We start from the raw sequence: 18,382 nt of genomic DNA, 5'->3' as shown, positions 1-18,382 counted from the left end.
AGACTCTACTGCAGCACTCAGTCCCTGGCTATTGCAAATTCCTTTATCTAAAATATCTGCCATATCTTCTTTTCAATTTGTGCTTTATTGGAAAAATAGCTCCCTCTGCAGCAATGTTTTAGTATTGCTTTCCCCCGTTTTAGTATGGAGCATTCCCCTGCCTCACTGAGCCAATGTTTCTCAGCAACATCAGCACAAAAAAATTAAATAATGGATGGAAATGTCCTAAGGTGTATCTCTCTCCCTCCGTCTCTCTCACTCTTTCTCTCTCCCTTTCTTCACACTCTGGCACTCACTCTCAAGGTGAGAAGTTTGAGCTGCACGCAGGCACAGAGTCTACACCCAGCGTGGTGGTCCATGTGTGCGACAGCGACACGGATGAGGAGGAGGAACCAAAGAATTGCCCAAAACCAAAAATCATCCAGACCCGACGCCCAGACCTGCCCGTGTCGCACTGACCTGCCAAGCTCATCATCCCCTGGCCTCAGAACTCCGAGAACCCACAATCCCATCCCCTCAATGCCCTTCTTAGGAACTCTCCCCACACATAGCACGTGATCCATCACACTATCAGGAACCAGAGGAGTTTCCTCATCCATCACACTCTCGCACACCCTGTCTACCATGTGCTTTCAACAAATTTTCTCTTCTGTTGGCCATAAAATCCCCCGTCTATCTTATACAGACTCTGCTGTCACCCTGGTCACTGACTGAAAGACAGTATGGATCCCTCACTGCTTTCAGCCCTGTCTCTGATTGGCTACTGGGGTGCACTGCATGCCATTTTCAGACATTCCTATTGGCCGACAGCTGGGTTAGCGGTACAGCTCTGAGGCCCCAGCTGGCGTCTTAGTACGGGGCACACTAGCCGACAAACGTGGTGGTAAACCAGTGTTGCATGAGGAAAACTAAAATGTATGAAGCATATATCATGTAAATGAAACTGATTTGTAATCCTTGAATGCTGTCTTTGGTGAACTCTCATCCAGCCATAGGTGCAGTCAGCCCACAGGAGACGCATCCAGCAAGCTAATGCATGCTCTTATCACAAGTTGTTTGTGCATTTTCCTTTGGTATGTTTGTTAGTGTTTGTGTGTGTGCATGTGTGCATGTGTCCAGTTGTGTCTCTCTTTACTTTATGGTGCTTCTCATAGAAAATGTGGTTTTTTGTTTTGGGGTTGTTTTTTTTGCAATGGTGAACTGAAAGACAAACTCTAAAACCATGCACTTTTCAGTGGAGAAATTGTGAGATTAATTTTCTGTGATTTTTCCTAAATGTTTCCCTTTTCTTTCTCTGTGCCCCCCCCCCCAAAAAAAAATTTTAAAAAAGCTTTTGGGGGCCTTGAAGGCAGTTATTCCTAACAGTGCTTTGGGAACCTCCTTACTGTGCGTCTCCAGCAAGTGCAAGTTTGTGGATCCTCATTCCCAGCCACATGATGAGACACTTAGGCTGCTAATGCAAGGTGTCATCGCATTACATTATTCTCCAAGTGCTATTACAAACAAGGTACGGGGTTGACGTCAGCCTGTTCCATAAGTGACTCATGCTTTTTTGTTGTTGTTGGTGTTTTTGTTTTGTTTGGGTTTTTTTTGTTTGTTTGTTTGTTTTGCTTTGGTGTGCCTAACCTATTTGCAGGTCTAAATATGTTTCATTAAAAAATCGTTTGTGAATATGCAGTAGACAGTTAAAGCATGCACATCACTTAACGCTGAGTGTACATCAGTTACTGTATATTATAAATTAGACACATCCTATAATGTAAGTTACAAAGAGAGACAGGAAGGTCTTCGGTCTTAGATGTGGAACTTTGGATACTATGTAATATGAAGTGGCATACCAGCATAAAGAATGTACACTGAGTTACACTGTAATGTTGGTAAGCATGTTTAGAAAGGTAACTTTTACATTATATGTTCTTCCACCACAAAGGTACTAATGGATAATGAAATTATTTTTGCATTTACCATAGTAACAACATTTAAATGTTAAACGTTTTTGACTTTTGAATGACTTTTCCCATAATACATCAGTAGTGTGAGGTGCCATTTCCATAGTAACTGAATAGATCCATTCGTTTGTAGTATTGGCTGTCATAAATATGTTGCTTTCTGTGTTTAAAGCAGGTAAGCAGTGATCAGTGTTCAGGGTGATATCTTAAATTTAAATAATTCCAATTTATTGTTGATTTTGTACTATATGATGCCACAAAAGATTAGGCAGTAATTATAGTATATAAAACACAATACCTTAATTTGCTCTGTCATTCATTTGGGTCCATTAGGTGGTTATATGCATGGTTTCAGTACACTACAGTTGTGGAAACAGGGTAGTCTCCCCCCCATTACAGTATTTGTGTTACCAGTGTAATCCACTGCCTCAGTGCATGCATCTCTGTCTCAGTGCTTGCTGTTGTAGCCTGAACAGTGAAAAGTTACTCTACATGCCCTTAACATTCACTTCCTTCATCTCTGACACAGACATGACAGAGTCAATGGTGCAACAGTCACTTCTGTGTACTGGAAGAAAAGCAATATAATAACACTGCTATGACCTTATCATTAAGATGTCCACACCTGACCAAACATTCCCATATACACCTAAAATCTACATATTTAGTAGGTATTGCTTATCTTGCAGAATGTTGCTGAAGACTTCTGTGTGATTCCAGCACTGTTACATACAGTACTGCACGCCAGATCCTAAAAAGGTCCGAATACTGTATCTTTTTTCCTACATTATCTTTCAGAATGCATTATATTCTCTGTTCTATTTGTAAGTTGATTCGATTGGAAGTTAGTGTTGTTAATGTTGCAGAAACAGTATCTCTGTTGTGTATACTCATTTAAAGCCATGTGTATACCAGTCATCTACATGTCTGACCTGCCTGCCTACACAAAGAAGACATATCTGTATATATCAATAATATTTTTACTGCATTTTTGTACAAATATTCATGGTAGCCATGTATAAGTAGTTGAAATGATTCTACGTTAGTATTAAAAAATTTTTTTTTGGTTTAATGGTTCTTCTCTTGTTTATTTTATTTAAGTAATGTTCAAAAAAGGCATAAATATATGCCTTTTATATATATATATATATATATATATATATATATATATATATATATATATATATATATATATATATATATATATATAACAGATGATTGTCTGAAATAACTTGATCCCACTCAACAAAGACCTTTTCAGTGCCATTTTTGCATTCACTTTATGTTATGAATTTAAGTTCACCAAAGTGACCTTCAGTACACATTACTAGCCTTAATTGTTCTGTCAACAACACAGCGATAGTGGAACTGTTTCAAATACAAGCAATTCACCTACGTAAGCACAGTGGGGCAGAATTTGTCATCTTCTTCTTTACAGTTCTTTACAGCACATAAAAGAAAGTGATATAACACTGAAGTTCTAACTGAATACAATATTTAATGTTTCTGTGTTTTGAAATGTTTTCTATGTTTTGATATGTTTTTGATGGCAATAAAGCTGTCAGTTGATTTCAGACTTTGAGGAAATTCCAGAGCTAATAAGTCACTAATCAATCCCCAGTCCGTAGCTGGGTTTCTGACATGCCCAATAGATTCCCATTAGAAGACTCAGAGACCAGTCAACCATATTGCTAAGGTAGAGAGAAGAAAATCCATGTGGGCAATGAAAGACTAATAAAAGGATCTTGAAGTAAATTCTGAAAGATATGAGTACCCAGTGGAGGAATTTAAGGGTTGGTGTGATGTTGGTGTAATCGTCATATACTTCAAAGATGAGGCAGAGGTGATTATTTGCTGATTTGTAGAACAGGACAGAACCTATGAGTAGTTGTGATATCTCAGGAAAATGCTTCTCATTGCTGTAGTTCTCCTCAGAGCTTGCTAATGTGGGGTGTAGATCCGGATTTTCGTAAAGCTTCTCCATGACAATGTCATACACTATACCATAACACGACATATATAAGCATAACCGAATATTGTCTCCTTGTTGCATTTATGTGTGAAAGTCACTTTTAGTAATACTGTCCCAGCTTTTTCGCAGCTGTTTCCTTAGCCTGACGCAACAGCTTCCCGGTCTGAATGCGCCTTCACACCCTTGTCTGCTGCTGTTGGCAGGCAGGTATAGTAAGACATCTGCATTCTCTGACAAGTGTTTGCACTTCGGATGGTCTTTTTCAGAACAGTATAAAGCAAAGCTAACTACACTGGATGAGATCTGGTAGAGTTATTGTAAAAATGAGCTCTGTAATATGCACTTTTAATAATGTAATATTTTTAACACAAGATGCTATGGTAATGCCAAAAGCAATAAATAAAAGCATTTAAATATTTTTAAATGAATTAATTTTTTTCCAAACAGCAAGGCATGACATTATTTCAATATTACTGACATGATCACATTGAGAATGCCTCAAGGAATGCTTCGAAAATTACTTTCGTGACACCTAAAGAAGCTTGAAGACCATTCATAAGTGTAAACACTCTTAGAGATCCTGACAATAAAACAGGTTTTGTGATTTTTAGGGACCCTTTCTGCCCACATACAGTTGCTCACTGCCCTCTCGTGGAAAGGTAGTATCATCTCCCTGACAAGTGACAGGCAGGTTTTTTCTCAAAAGCCCTGCTTGAAAATTCTGTTACACTTAATAAAGTGTTAAAAAAACTTTTTAAAAATCCTCTTTTTTCACATACAAGATGACCTCCAAAAGAAAAAAAAATTTGTGTAGTTCCCAAACCATCATACTGCTATTCAAAATTTTATGCATTCATTCAAAAATGACATTTATGTTATTTTATTTTTAACAATTACATTTGCTTGGGTTTGCATTTGTCAATGTCTTCAGATGGCTTATAAACCTCTACAGTCAAGATATAACTAATTAGATTAGTGTGACTAATCTGATATGTATAAGACGTACTATACATCTCAAATGATAATCATCGACATGTGACTGCATTATTACAGAATGAGTTTAATAAGTCCAGTTAAATCCGATCATTTTAGTGGAGGTCTATTATGTTAGGTTTGAGGTTTTTAAACCCTGTTCAGCATACACTACTTTTATTGCGATTTAATCTGGGATGTTCTAAGAGCACCTATGGCCCAAAACACAAATGCATATCAAAAGAAAGAACATCAAAATGGAAGACTGCAAACTCTTGTTGAAGTTGCAACCTACCATGTGAAAGCAAATATTCCTTTGAATATTTACTGTAATTATTCTTATGTTCCTGATGTGTAAAGGTAGTATGAATAACAATGCTATAAACACATTTGTTTTTTACATTTGCCATAAAGATGAACTACAAAAAACCTCGGCTGTTAGATTTTATTTCACAGAGACTCACTTATGATGTCATGACATGGACCATTCATTATTATGCAGCTTATCCAGTTAGACGTCCACCTGTTAGCTAAACAAAATATTAGTAATATAGGTTTGTTTACTCTAAAGTCTAATATTAGTCAAGTAATATCCACTTGGCTTCATCTATTCATGTGTCTTTTTGTGAAAATATTAAACGTTATAATGTATAGTCTGTTTTCACAAGAAAATTATGTATTTTCTTAAATGTGACTACACCCCCCTTAATGGGGTTGAAGTAGACCTTTGCCAAAATATTAAAATAGATTTAAAATTATTCAGTTTGAATAACCACTGCACTACCATGTTTGTAGTTGATTATTCTCAACTGTAGTTGCCATCAGAACTGCGACCATAAAGTATTACTTGTATACACCAGAAGATGTCAGTAAATAACTTTATATTCATCTTCATTTGACATTTGAAGGAATATTCAGACACTAAATCTCTTTACTAAAAATGATTTTAGTCATAGCAATAGGAAGGATTCAGGAACAAAATATTTTAGAGAAATTATAATAAGTAAAAAAATAAGTCAAACTGAAAGTTCTCACTTATTCATATATACTGACTGCATTGGCTGTTCTGGTTTATTTAATCACTTGGGGGGAATTACATGCTGTAATGATTAAAGGAGTACTTCACACCCTGATGCTAATGTGGCTAACAGTGAATGGAAGTTGATGAGGGCCAGCTGGCAGAATCACATTTGCATAGTGTTAACCAGTCCTGTTAGCATTGCTTTGTGCAACATTAGCAGTTTTGGATGAAGTAGTTAACAGCCACAGTTAGTGGCATGGCTCTTAGTCTAATCAAAATCCCTCTTTTCACTGTATATTTCCTGTGCTCCAATTCAATGTGTAATACTGAGGTGTACAAGCATTCCGTCAGCCTGTTGAAAGCAATGGCAACTTGGGTCCTTGACTGTGGGGTGTGGGTGTGTGTGTGTGTGTGTGTGTGTGTGTGTGTGTGTGTGTGTGTGTGTGTGTGTGTGTGTGTGTGTGTGTGTGCACTTCAGGGTTGCATGGCCAAAGCAAGTGCGTCACTGCGCATCCTGCCTTCACGGTGTTGCTGAGTGCAGCAGACTGGTGGCCAATGCTGCCAGGTCAGGTTCCTGGGCACTGTTGCCAGTTTGGCCCGGGGTGGTGAGCTCTGAACGGCCCAGGAAAGGGGGCATGGGGCGGAAGCCACCTGCTTCAAGGATTCACCGATACCCACTTGTGCTCTCTGTTTCACCAGAACCACACCCTAAACACCAGGTCCCTTAAGGATAGGTCTTTCAAATTATTTTCATGAAGAACTATTCATGTTTTAGCACTGAGAGCATATCAACTTAAATCGCTCCCTTATCACTGAACTGGTAAAGAACATTTTAAATGAGTTTTAAGTATGTTCCTTTATCTAAATGGTAGAATGAAGAGTTTACCTTCCACATGCACTACATGCCAAACAGTGCATGTAAAACCAAAGAATAACTACGGAATCATGTCCAATTTTCCAATACTAACTTAGACCATCCACTGGTCATAAAAGTGCTTAGTGCGTAACCATGGTATCATAGTATCATGGTATCACTTAAGTAAGAACTTGCATTGCCAGAAAGGCCAACTCAGTTCTGCAGCTTGTCCAGTAAAATCTCACAGCTGGCTATGTCAGGAGCAGCACCGGTGTGAAGGAGGATCAAGAGAGACAGGCTGCCGGAGTCATAGATAGAGGGTCAGGCAGCCTGTTCTAGAATTCTACTGCCTGTTCTAGAATTCTATTGCAAACATTTTGGGTTTTGCAAATCAGTGAAAGGAGGAAAAGACTACTATTATGCACATTCTGGGGGTGGAATATGTCTTTGTTCATATTTCATGAATGATAATTAACCAATAATGAGTACTTACAGAAATCAAAGGGGCAACAACATCTCAATGAGAGACCTTAAACACCACATGTATCTCAACAGATGTAGGAATATAACAAACAAACAAAATGCTTGAAAGATAGTTTGTACCAACCAAGTAGCTTGCTGTATACATGTGGATCATGCATGCCTGCAAAGATTAAAATCAACAAAACAGACAATGTGAAATTAGGTAAATGTAAGTTTACCATTTAAAAAGTGAGCTGAAACGTCACCTATTTGCTCAATTTCTCACATCAACATTACAGTTTTTTGAGTATATAATTTTGGCTAAAATAACACCAAGACTGGTAGATATCAGAAACATATCATTATCATGATATGTCATTGCTGTTATTGTGATCATTGAGCTGTGGAACCAATCACAATTTTTGTGAGAAACCACAGGCTCTCATTTTCCTCCCTGCTCTCGTTAAAGTTCGGCCACATGAAACAGGCGGTGACTGGTTTGGTGAGGAGGGGACAAATGATGGTTTAACAGTGAGGGGATACATTGCATAGCTAGTGTAGTGGTGAAGGGATGAATTATGTGGTTAGTTTGGGAGGGATGAATTGTATAGGTAGTTTAGTAGGGATGGGATGAATAGTGTAGGAGGTTTAGCGTAGAGGGAATTAATTGTGCGGCTTGTGTACTAGCGGGGATGAATTGCGCGGCAACGCTTTGAGCAGAACACTTGTTTGTGGTAGTGGGGTTGGAGTAAAATACATAGGTAGCAGACAGATGGAAGGATGAATAGATATGTGTGAGGACGGAGCAGACAGATGGATGCGAGGACACACATGCATGTGCACACTTGAGCTGCCTGCCGCATAGAGCAGCATTTCCTCCTCTAGAGGACGTGTGGCTACAGGGTGGGAATCTGTGTGTGATTCCTCTGGGGATGGTTTATTTGCAGACTTAGGGTACGAATACATTTGAGTTTATTTGAGATTATTTGAATTTGTCTCAGACGAGTTTGTTTGCAAACCAAACAAATGTGCCTACACATGGTGCTACTGTAGAAATAACCAGACTCAATTAAAACTGAGAAAAGTGCTGATTACTGTGATATGCATGTTATATGTGCATGTTAGAAACTCTCCTCTTCCCCCAGTACACATATGCAGGCTGTACCTGGCAGTGTCTTCCATTATAATGCCAAACTACAGGAGAGCTTGGCACCACAACCTACTATCTCCTGCTGCGTTTCCCTGAATAATATTGAACACGCAAACACAAACACACACACACACACACACACACACACACACACACACTGAACCACACACATTCTCATACAAAGTATGAAAGGACAATGACTGATGAGTATGAGTGTGTGTTAATCTAGGTGTTGTGAAGGAAAGCAAAGAAACCCTTGAAAGGACTCAAGCACATGACCTACTCAAATGTGACAAAGCCAATCACAAAGAAACGCAAGGAAACATGCTGTTTCTTTTCAGTAGACCACATACTGTCAATCTGAATGCTTCTCCCCTCTACATACACTTCTAAGTAGAAAAGAAGCAGTGTCCATCTGTATTATGCATATTCAGTTCATGCCATACCCTGAAAGGCACGCTTGAAGATCAGAGACCGATACCAAACCACACACTTATCGTGCTGTGTGTAGGTCAAGGTGCGGTCACCCTATACCAATCGTAGGACAGGAGGGGAGATTTTACTCTAATTTGACTAGCCCAGTTGGTCAAGAGATTCCAGTTCCACATGAATGACTTGCCGAACTTAATATATATGATATGTCTAATGTAATGACAAATAGACGGCAGGTAACTGATAAAGTGTGGCATTACATTATATATTTCAAATGATGTAGGAACTACTCAAATATTAAAGTAAAACTGAATGTGGCTTGAAATTGTAAAATGATATTGGGTTCAAACAAACAAGTGTGTGGTATGCTATTAGAAAAACTATTAGATTAGGCCATGATTAAAAATGATTACCACCTAACTACAAATTAATCTGAAAATGCTAATAATGGAGTCTGGTGTTGTGCTGAGTCTCCTACTGTGCTCTCACAGTCATTTGTAAAAGAGATAGAAAAAAAGAGGGAGAGGGAGAGAGGGAAAGAGAGAGAGAGAGAGAGTGCAAGAGAGAGAGGGATTGCCAGAGAGAGAGCTGAACCAGCAGTCCAGATGTGCTGGGCACAGAGGACTGTGGGTACCTGGCCACCTGGTATGAATAATACAACACACAGATCACAGTGCCCCATGGTCCTGAATCATTCACTCTCTCTCTCTCTCTCTCTCTCTCTCTCTCTCTCTCTCTCTCTCTCTCTCTCTCTCTCTCTCTCTCTCTCTCTCACACACACACACACACACACACACACACAGCCTCCCTCAGTAATATGGAATCACACTGTTAAATCCACAAGAGACAAACCCTGTGACTGGGGTACATTTCAAAACTATCAGGCTTATTAGTCATTCTCAACCTTATTTGAGGGTACCTCTCATACATGTACGTCCTTTAAACCAAGACACACTTTATCTGTTCTTTGTCATCATTTGAAGCTCAAGTGAATGACCAATGCACCAAAAATGATCATTTAATCACAATTGGATTATTTGAGTAAAAGTATAAACCTTTATGATGTTATATATTCCTCTAACTGGCTATAGGGGAAATTTTACAAATTTGGCAATTGCTGTCGTTTCACAGCTATGGTGGGTGGGACAGCTATGCCTGTCATGTTTCTCTCTTGACATTTTTCCATCTCTATGCTTTAAGACTGAATGCAGGAAATAGGTATGACAGATTATTATGATTCCACATCAAATGAGTAATTTCCCACCCAAATATCAAATATCTGACAGGCATCTTGAATTCAGATGTTGCACAAAATCTGACTTTTACTCTTCATAAATTGTACATTTTAACTTTGCTTCACATTGATAATGGATTGTTTTTTAATCTAATTTTTCCTGTTGGTTTTTCCATTACCAAACTCTCCTGGACACCTCTCTCACTCCCTGGCTCTCTTGGAGATGTGTGAAGGGAAGGACCGCTCTGTGAAGGAACCTGCCAACCACCTCTTTTTCCTGGCCATCTGGCAGGAGGCAGCCATGCACCTGTTAGGAGCAGCTGCAGGAGACAGGAACAGGTAAAGATCCATCCCTCTCCCCCGTCCCCATCTCCGTATGCATCCAGTGCAGGCATGCTCAGGGCTGAAGGAGGGCTCACCAGTGGCCACAACTTTATAGTTCACCTGTATAGGGTGCGGCCACACAAATATGCTGGTTTTCAGTACACAAACATTTTGTCTTCTGCTCTTATGTATTTAGATGGGTCATTTTGATGTTAGCTATCAATTAATTGTCATGCTACTGCAGAGTCCTCACTGTGAACTCCGAAACTGTAATTTTTTTGGCATCAGGCTGAATAAGGGATGTTAATGAACAAGAGAATAAGTGGACAGGAAAGATAAATGAAAGCTTTGTAGCAGTAGCTATATTAAAGCTAGCAAATTTCACTGCGACTGCCTATGGTTGAATCATGTTATGGCTTCTCTTTCACTCTCTGCCTCCCTCTTTCTCAAATAGAACTAACCTGTGAGCCATAGATTATGCAGTCTTGAATAACACAACACTGGCGCCTGGTGGGTCGCTATCGGCAACCACAGCTCTACCCCTGCTGAAATGCCAACACGTGCCCATTGCCACCACTCTCTGGGAAATGGGCCAAGCTGGCATGGGAGGGGCAGGATTGAAGGCGGGTATTCGGACACCCCGCACTGCCTTCCACCCACTGTTACACTGCTAAGCAACACCCTGGCACCACGTGCACCTGATCGGGGAACAGGGTCTTCACCACAGAGATGTCAGCCTCATTGACACACAGTCGCTGCCGGTCACATACACCTGCTTTATCACTGAACCCTGTTGGTTTTTCATTATATTGTGAGTAAGCATATTGCTAAGAAATCACTTGAACTGTCTCACTCTGAGGGCAAGTGTAGCAAACATGCTTATTAACTCTTTCTCAGACTTTGTTCCATTTCACTCATTTTTCTGTAGAAATAACCCCAGCTCAATATAAAACCTTTAAAAATGCAACTTTGTGGCATGGGTGAACATTTAAAACTGAAGGCCAACGTTTTAAGGAACCCTGGTCAAATGTAGGCTGTGGTGTTGAATGTTCTGAGTGGAGGGTGGGAGTGATGTGCACGGGTTTACACATGAGCATGGTTTCTTCGCCTCAGACCTGAAGGCTGTTTACATTCGCTTGTTTGTCCTTGCACAGAGGGTGCCAGTGACTAACTCTCATGCTGTTGTATGAAGGGAAGGGAAAAAGGCTCATCCTTTTCTCGAGCAATGACGATGAGACAGATGGCTCATAGGTCACCACAAAGGCAAAAGAAAAGTAAAGAAGGGGGCAGGATATGATCTGATACAGTTGGGCCTGCACTCCTCAAGCAATTAGCGCCTTTCACATTCTAAGGAAGGTCAGTTACAGGGCAGGGGAGGCCTGATCCCACATCAGAAGCAGTTTAAATAAATACTGATCTCAGTCTTGGAATGAACACTAAAATGGGCAGGAATGGTAAAACGTGGCATCAAAGGATGCATGTAAGTGTAGGTATTAAGGTTTTTGGATTTTTTCTCACTCCTATAGGTTAGTCATAATTTCCAATAAACTTTGCCATGGTGTAATTCCAGGGCACATCACTTCATGTACATCTTTAATTTAGCTTAGTGGGACTGATGGGTAGTTCTGTTTAAAAAGGTATCTTCTGTAATTCAAACTCACCTAATTTATACATATTGCCCAAAGCCCATTTTGTACCTACCTTGTCCTCATTACCAAGCAAGTACCTCTGGTAATAAGAAATACTCTTAATGAGCTGACAGGCCTGGAGGAAGACGCATGTCTGTGTGCAAGCCGGTCTGCAAACAAACATCCACTGTGTGCATTACTGCACTTCAGGGCCTATACATTTGTCATTTTAACAAATTCATCATAATTCAGCATTATTCAATCATGTTAACCTGATGTGACAACCAAATGCACCATTTCATTGCCTGCACTGAAATTGGAAGCTACAGTTAGCAGCGGTGTGTAAAAAAAAAAAAAAAAAAAAAGTTAAAGTGAAAACCTTTCAAGTTGGTTTAGCTGGGATTAGTCAGCGCTAGTGTCATTAAGTGCATGCCCACTCTAATAAGTAGTCACCAGCCAACCAACCTGTGAGCCCAGACACACGGTGGGGGCAAGGGGTCTCCTCGATTCCGCCAGCCTAATACCTTTAATTCCGTCTTCTAATCAATACATTAGGTGTTTATTATGCACAGGCACTTTGTGGATTGTCAGGGGTTATCCAGCCCCTGGGGACCTTCCTGCTGGTTCAGCCCACCATGGAGTTCTCAATGCTGGTTGAAGAAAAGAGGGGAAGTGGTTTGTGTGGTCCTCGGGTATGGACAGACCAGACAAATGTGAGGCAACACAGTGACATGTGTGAGTGATGCTGGCACTCAAGGCTGGGCTCAACACAGACGCAACCCTCCCTTTGATGGTACAGTCAAGAGATGGTCAGTCAAAGGAAATCTCTGAATGGCTACTCTGAAAGATCACTTTACAGAATAAGTACTGAGTACTGTCTTTACAGTCATAGGTGACATCAGACGGTACTGTTGAGATTCTAACATGTCACCCCCTAATCCCTATCTTTAATGTTATGAACTAATCAACAAGGTTCATGTATGAAAAGATTTGGCTTGCAATATAGTATGAATGTATTTTGATGAGATGCACGTGTCTTGTTTGTGCTCAGCTAAATGCATAATTCAGGCTAATTAATTTGCATGCCGGAGAGAGGCCTCATTTGGAATGCAAATTCCTACACGCCCTGCCATGGTGAGGTGGTGGGGGGGAGGGGTATGAGAGGTTGTGATAAGAAGCCTACAAGCACATTTCACCTGGAGTCATTTCAGACAGGCTAAAAGAAATTAGACAGGAAGCAACAGGAAAGGTGTCATCAAGGACACACACACACACACACACTCACGCACTACACACACACACACACACACACACACACACACACACACACACACACACACACACACACATATATGCAAACATATACAGACAAATATTGATAGTACACTTAAGTAAACAGTTAAACACAAACAGAAACACACACACACACATACACACACACAAAACTGCACACCCTCAACAAAAATGACCCTCTCTTTCACACTCAATATCCATCCATAAAAAAGTAGAGCAAGGCATGAACAAGTATTATCAGATAATAAGGGGAGAGAGTGAGAGTCCTTTGCGATGAGACTGCCATTCACCTCCAGGGATGAATTCAGGTGTGTGCAATGGGACAATCAAACCCACACACCCTGTATACCAGTCCAGCACTCTGTGCCAACCCAGCACACATGTACACACACACACACCCATCCACACTAGTGCACACACATCAGCATGCATGCACACACATACACCTGGCACACACATTCACGCAGGAGGCAAGTCTGACGTGTGGAATGTGTGTGAATATGAGCATTCTTATCTCAGCAGGCTGACTGTGAATGGGCAAGCTTCACATAACTGTCTTTGAATGAAGTTTTTATTTGAAGTTTTTCCTGCAATTCTCTCCCCAAGGGAAAATGCCAATTTTCACCTGCTATTTGGGTCTTCTAGCACTCCTGGAGGAAGAGGGCTAACACGCGCTTCCATTGTGAGACATATTCACTGCAGCTTTTTTCGAGTTCTGCTCACACAATGCCACAGGACAGCTGAACATGCATGGAAGAGAGCCCTAACAACCCAGTTCTGTATAAATGACTTAACAGACACCCATGATTAGCTAGCATCAACCTGATCGACAGGTCAGACTAACTAAACCATCATTCTCACAAAGATAGCAGGGCCAATAGTGCTCTCTTGGGCCTTGTTTTTACCATGCCCTCATCAACCTGCCTTCACTATTTCCCTTTAGGGAAATTCCATTGTCAAATTAGATAAGAGTTCAAAGCAAAATGCCAAAAAATTGCTTAAGATGGATTCATTGTGCTTGCTGCCAAGGGCAAGCTTCCTTTCCTGCTCTAGGCAATGCTCCTCGCCTGTCCTGCAAGTGGCTAGTGTAGCCTCCCAACAATGGAAGGATTCCAGACCTACACAATCTAGCACCAAGCCACAACCATCTTTACAAGCTGTGCCACTTGGGAGCCCCAGCTAGATATATTGGATGGATATAAGTCCATCATACTGTTCTGCATACTGTCTTTTGCTCAATCTGCAGCTAGTAACCCTAGCTCTTGTCCACTCAAACCCATTCCTTCTACAATCCATCAGACTATTACCTAGCACCTTCTTCCCTTCATCATTTAGATCAATAACATCTATAACATCAGATCACATAGCAACTCATCAGAAGACTCATTCTGAAAAAAAAAACACACACACACTCTCATCCACACATCTCAAGCTACAGGTATTTGCTCTTACTTTCCTCTCTAAAACTCTGAAATGTATTAGTTTCAATCACTTGTCACTTCCTCAACCAGAATGGGAACCAAGATCCCATCCAGTCTGGCCTAAAACCAGCACACTACTCTCATCACAAGAACCTTTATGCTGCTACGTCAGTCAAACTGTCATCAGTCCCCATCCTCCTACACATTTCTGCTACCATTCATGTAGTTAACCACAATACCTTTATCTTTATCTCTGTAGTCTTGGCATCATTGCTTCAGCATGGCAGTGGTATCCTACCTAGAGGGGTGTTTATATCAAGTGACATGAAGAGAATCCTCACCTGCTTCTTGAAGTCTCTCCACATGGATAATGTCCTCACATGCCTTTTCTTTTCATTGCTATGCTGACTATACTCAACTCATTCTCACTTTTACTCCCTCACATTCTAATATCTTTATTTGGATCACTGTATGCCTGTTGGACACCTCATCAGTCCAAGACTGGGTCACTACAACTAACTTTTGGCTGGAACCGAACCTGGTCCTGGATTTTGTAATCCCATGTAGTCCCTTGAAATCTGGGCCTGGACCTTCAGGACTGTGATTTGAATACCTCTGCCCTAGGCCCTTGGTGCTGTTCCAGAATACAATCTTCCCATGTTACCATCCCTTCACTGCTCACCCATACAGTCTATTGCTGAAGACTGAAAACCCACCTCTTCAAAAGCCACTCAAATGATCTCTACTCACTTTAAAAGTTCTTGAATAATCCATATGCTCTTTATTAATCAAAAATCCTGCACCAACTAATTTATATTGATACTCATAAAAAGCCTACTTATGTGTATTTTCTGACTACAATAAGGATTTCTTCCATGGAGACTACAAAGCATTTCTGAAAGTCACACTGGACAAGCATGTCTGCTACATGCTGTAAATATAAATCTGCTGTAGCTATAGGGTTGGAGATTATTTGATATATATTGCTATCCACCATATCTGTTACCTATTATCTGTTTGAACCCTTCTGTAACTACTACTGGTTGCATGGCTTTTTGGTTGTGCAAAACTATTATATCCAACTATTATTATTGCCAGTAGTAAAACTCCAAGGCTCTACTGTTTCATTTTAATCAACACTTTAAATTGGTTATGGACCTTATTGAGGGTGTTTATGTTTGGTGTCCTGTATTAGTTCTGTAACAACTAATACTCACCAGTAGACATTTAATACCAAGCAACCAGGTTACAACTGAACTACACTGACAAGACAGTCTACTCTGACAAGACAGACCTTTGTAACAGAATATATAATACACTGCAAACAATGCAATATTTGAAATCCATTTGGATTTTATGATCTCCTATCCATTTCAAGAAAACGATAAATCCCTGTTCAGTCTAATTTGCATACTAATACTGAAAAATATGAAGACATTTCAGTCATAACAAAATAAATGTAATGGCAAATAAAATATGAAGCACCAATATTCAAAATGCTAATCTTCCCATTTAATTCAGATTTTCAGTGTATGCATATTTTGTCAATGACTTTGTAAGTGGGTGAGTCTCTATGGGGGTCTCAGTTTACAGGTTCATCCCTTTAATAATGCATCCATTGGCACTAGCACTGACAAATGAAGAGAGAAAGGTGGTGCCTCTGGCATTCTGTGGCGTGGTTGCACTGCTGTCCATCATGATGTTTAGGGATACTTCCTTGTCCTCATGCCAAAAATCTGTTACATACCATTTGTTCAGCTCTCCCACCAAATGAAAACTGGAAAGTCTGTTCAGAACCAAGCCACAAAGATGACTGTAAATATGGCGAGCTTCAACGTGCTGATGGTATGGAAGTTGAGTCATCGAGGGAGGGCTTTGACAGAGGGAGGGCGACAGCTCGATGGCTCGACAGCTTGACATCTGATTCAGAACCTGAGTTCTATCAAATGTAAATATGGGCATAAAGTTCATTCATTGTGGGGGGGTTTCCATGGGCAATGCCAGTAGGGGTTCAGCAGCATGAAACCAGCTTTCAACATACATGGTAGCACCCTAGAGCCTGGGCTGAAACAGTATGTCCCACTGCTAAGTTGTGGCAAGAAATGTGTGTGGTGTTAAAGTGCTGTGGGAGAAGAGAAGAGAAGAGGTCAAGTGGGGCAAAGGGGAGACTGAATAGACAAGACGAAAAGAAGCCAATCAGTGAAGACTGGGTCAGGGGGACCAGAGCGGTACTGAGCTCAGAAACTTGGGTTTGTTACTAAAGCAATTTGAAGACAGATTTGGCCGGCAGATGGTTGGCAGCACAGTGTTTGTTAAACCAACTGGTCGGGTACATTAGGATGTCGGGGAGCAGCACGCAACGTGGCTCCATTTCGAGCGGCCACAGATGGGGGAGGGGAGGTGGGGGTGGATGGGAGGGGCATAGCATCGGGCTTCAGCAAGCTGCTCAGGAACTAACGGGAGCGGCCGAGGAGTGGCCGGGGGAGAAGAGCCAATTAACCTGAGTGTAGCTCACAGTCAGGCACGCATGTGCACACCTGTACACACAGACAGGCTCTGAAGCCAAGGTCTCCAGAGAGGCCCAGGTGAGCTTGACACACAGATGGACGGCCCTGGTGACTGCCTGAATGATCACTTGAGGCCCCAAACCCTCAACATATTTAGTCTCATCAATCAGCAGCTCTGCAGCTTGCTCAAGCTGCACCCTTTCTTCTATCTATCTCTCTCTCTCTCTCTCTCTCTCTTTCTGTCTCTCTGTCTCTCTCTGTCATCTCCACTCTTCCTCTACTCCTAGTCATCCAGCCCCTCATGACCCCATGTCCCAGCCCCTGTGATGCGTTTTGGCGATCATGAGCATCAGCATTTTCTCGACATGCCACTCCATAAGCTGACAAACTGCACACAACAGAAACCCAGCGCTGGTCGTAATGGGTGGTGCCATTCAGCCGGGTGTCAAAGCTGCATCGAATCAGGACACAGAAAACTGACAAAAAGCACATTCCTCAAGAAAGAGATTAACAGCTCCTTGTACGGCAGGCAAAGAAGAGAAAGAACAGTGTGCAGTACAACAAAACAAAGAGGCCCCACCCACTTGGAATCACATTCTGCTCATGGCAGATGCAGTGGTACGTCGACCATCAGGGGTGAGTCCGTAAGACACGGCTGGGCCTTCACTCCACTAATGAGTAATGGAGCAAGCATGCAGTGGCTAATTAAGGCCAGGCTGATTCCTCGCAGACATTGATGGGGAGGCATAATTGGTGGAGGTCAGTCAATCTCACAGATTTAGGTCTGGGTGCACTGGGGCTAGGTGAGCAGCATATGCAGAAGCCTTGGAGGGGAAAACCTGTCTTTTGTGAGCCCTTAATTGAGACGCTAATAGATGGGAACATGTCTCTGCTAAGTTCTCAAGATGTGGGGGATGGGGGAGAGAAGGAGAGAGATGGAGACAGACAGACAGCACAAAAGATAGTGGAAAAGTATAAAGCAGGACTCAATGGCAAATACAAAACAGTGCCCCCTTGTGCATGTTTTTACAACAACTTTTTCCTTCCAAATAGAGGTTAAACATCAGATGCTCCTTAAACCGAGATTTCAAAGCAGTAAATCCCTCCAAAAATCTGAAAGTTGATTACTGAGGCTTCCAAAAATGGTTCGATGTGCCATGC

General features: G+C 41.2%; 1 protein-coding gene and 1 long non-coding RNA gene across 4 annotated transcripts in view; one reads left to right on the top strand and one right to left on the bottom strand.

Moving 5' to 3' along the window:
- Window positions 1-3,015, top strand: part of rcan2 (regulator of calcineurin 2) — a 56,504-nt gene extending 53,489 nt beyond the window's left edge. For all 3 annotated transcript variants that reach the window (XM_081696456.1, XM_027000701.3, XM_027000718.3), the window contains one exon: window positions 304-3,015. In XM_081696456.1, the coding sequence (XP_081552582.1) occupies window positions 304-558 (255 nt within the window). In that variant the 3' untranslated portion in view covers window positions 559-3,015. The remainder of the gene's footprint in view (window positions 1-303) is intronic.
- Window positions 1-18,382, bottom strand: part of LOC145651168 (uncharacterized) — an 87,395-nt gene that overhangs the window by 35,314 nt on the left and 33,699 nt on the right. The window lies entirely within an intron of this gene.

This window comes from Electrophorus electricus, chromosome 2 (genome assembly GCF_041902795.1).
Source record: "Electrophorus electricus isolate QZ-2024a chromosome 2, ASM4190279v1, whole genome shotgun sequence".
NCBI classification, from domain to species: domain Eukaryota; kingdom Metazoa; phylum Chordata; class Actinopteri; order Gymnotiformes; family Gymnotidae; genus Electrophorus; species Electrophorus electricus.
This window is presented reverse-complemented; position numbering and strand designations above follow the sequence as displayed.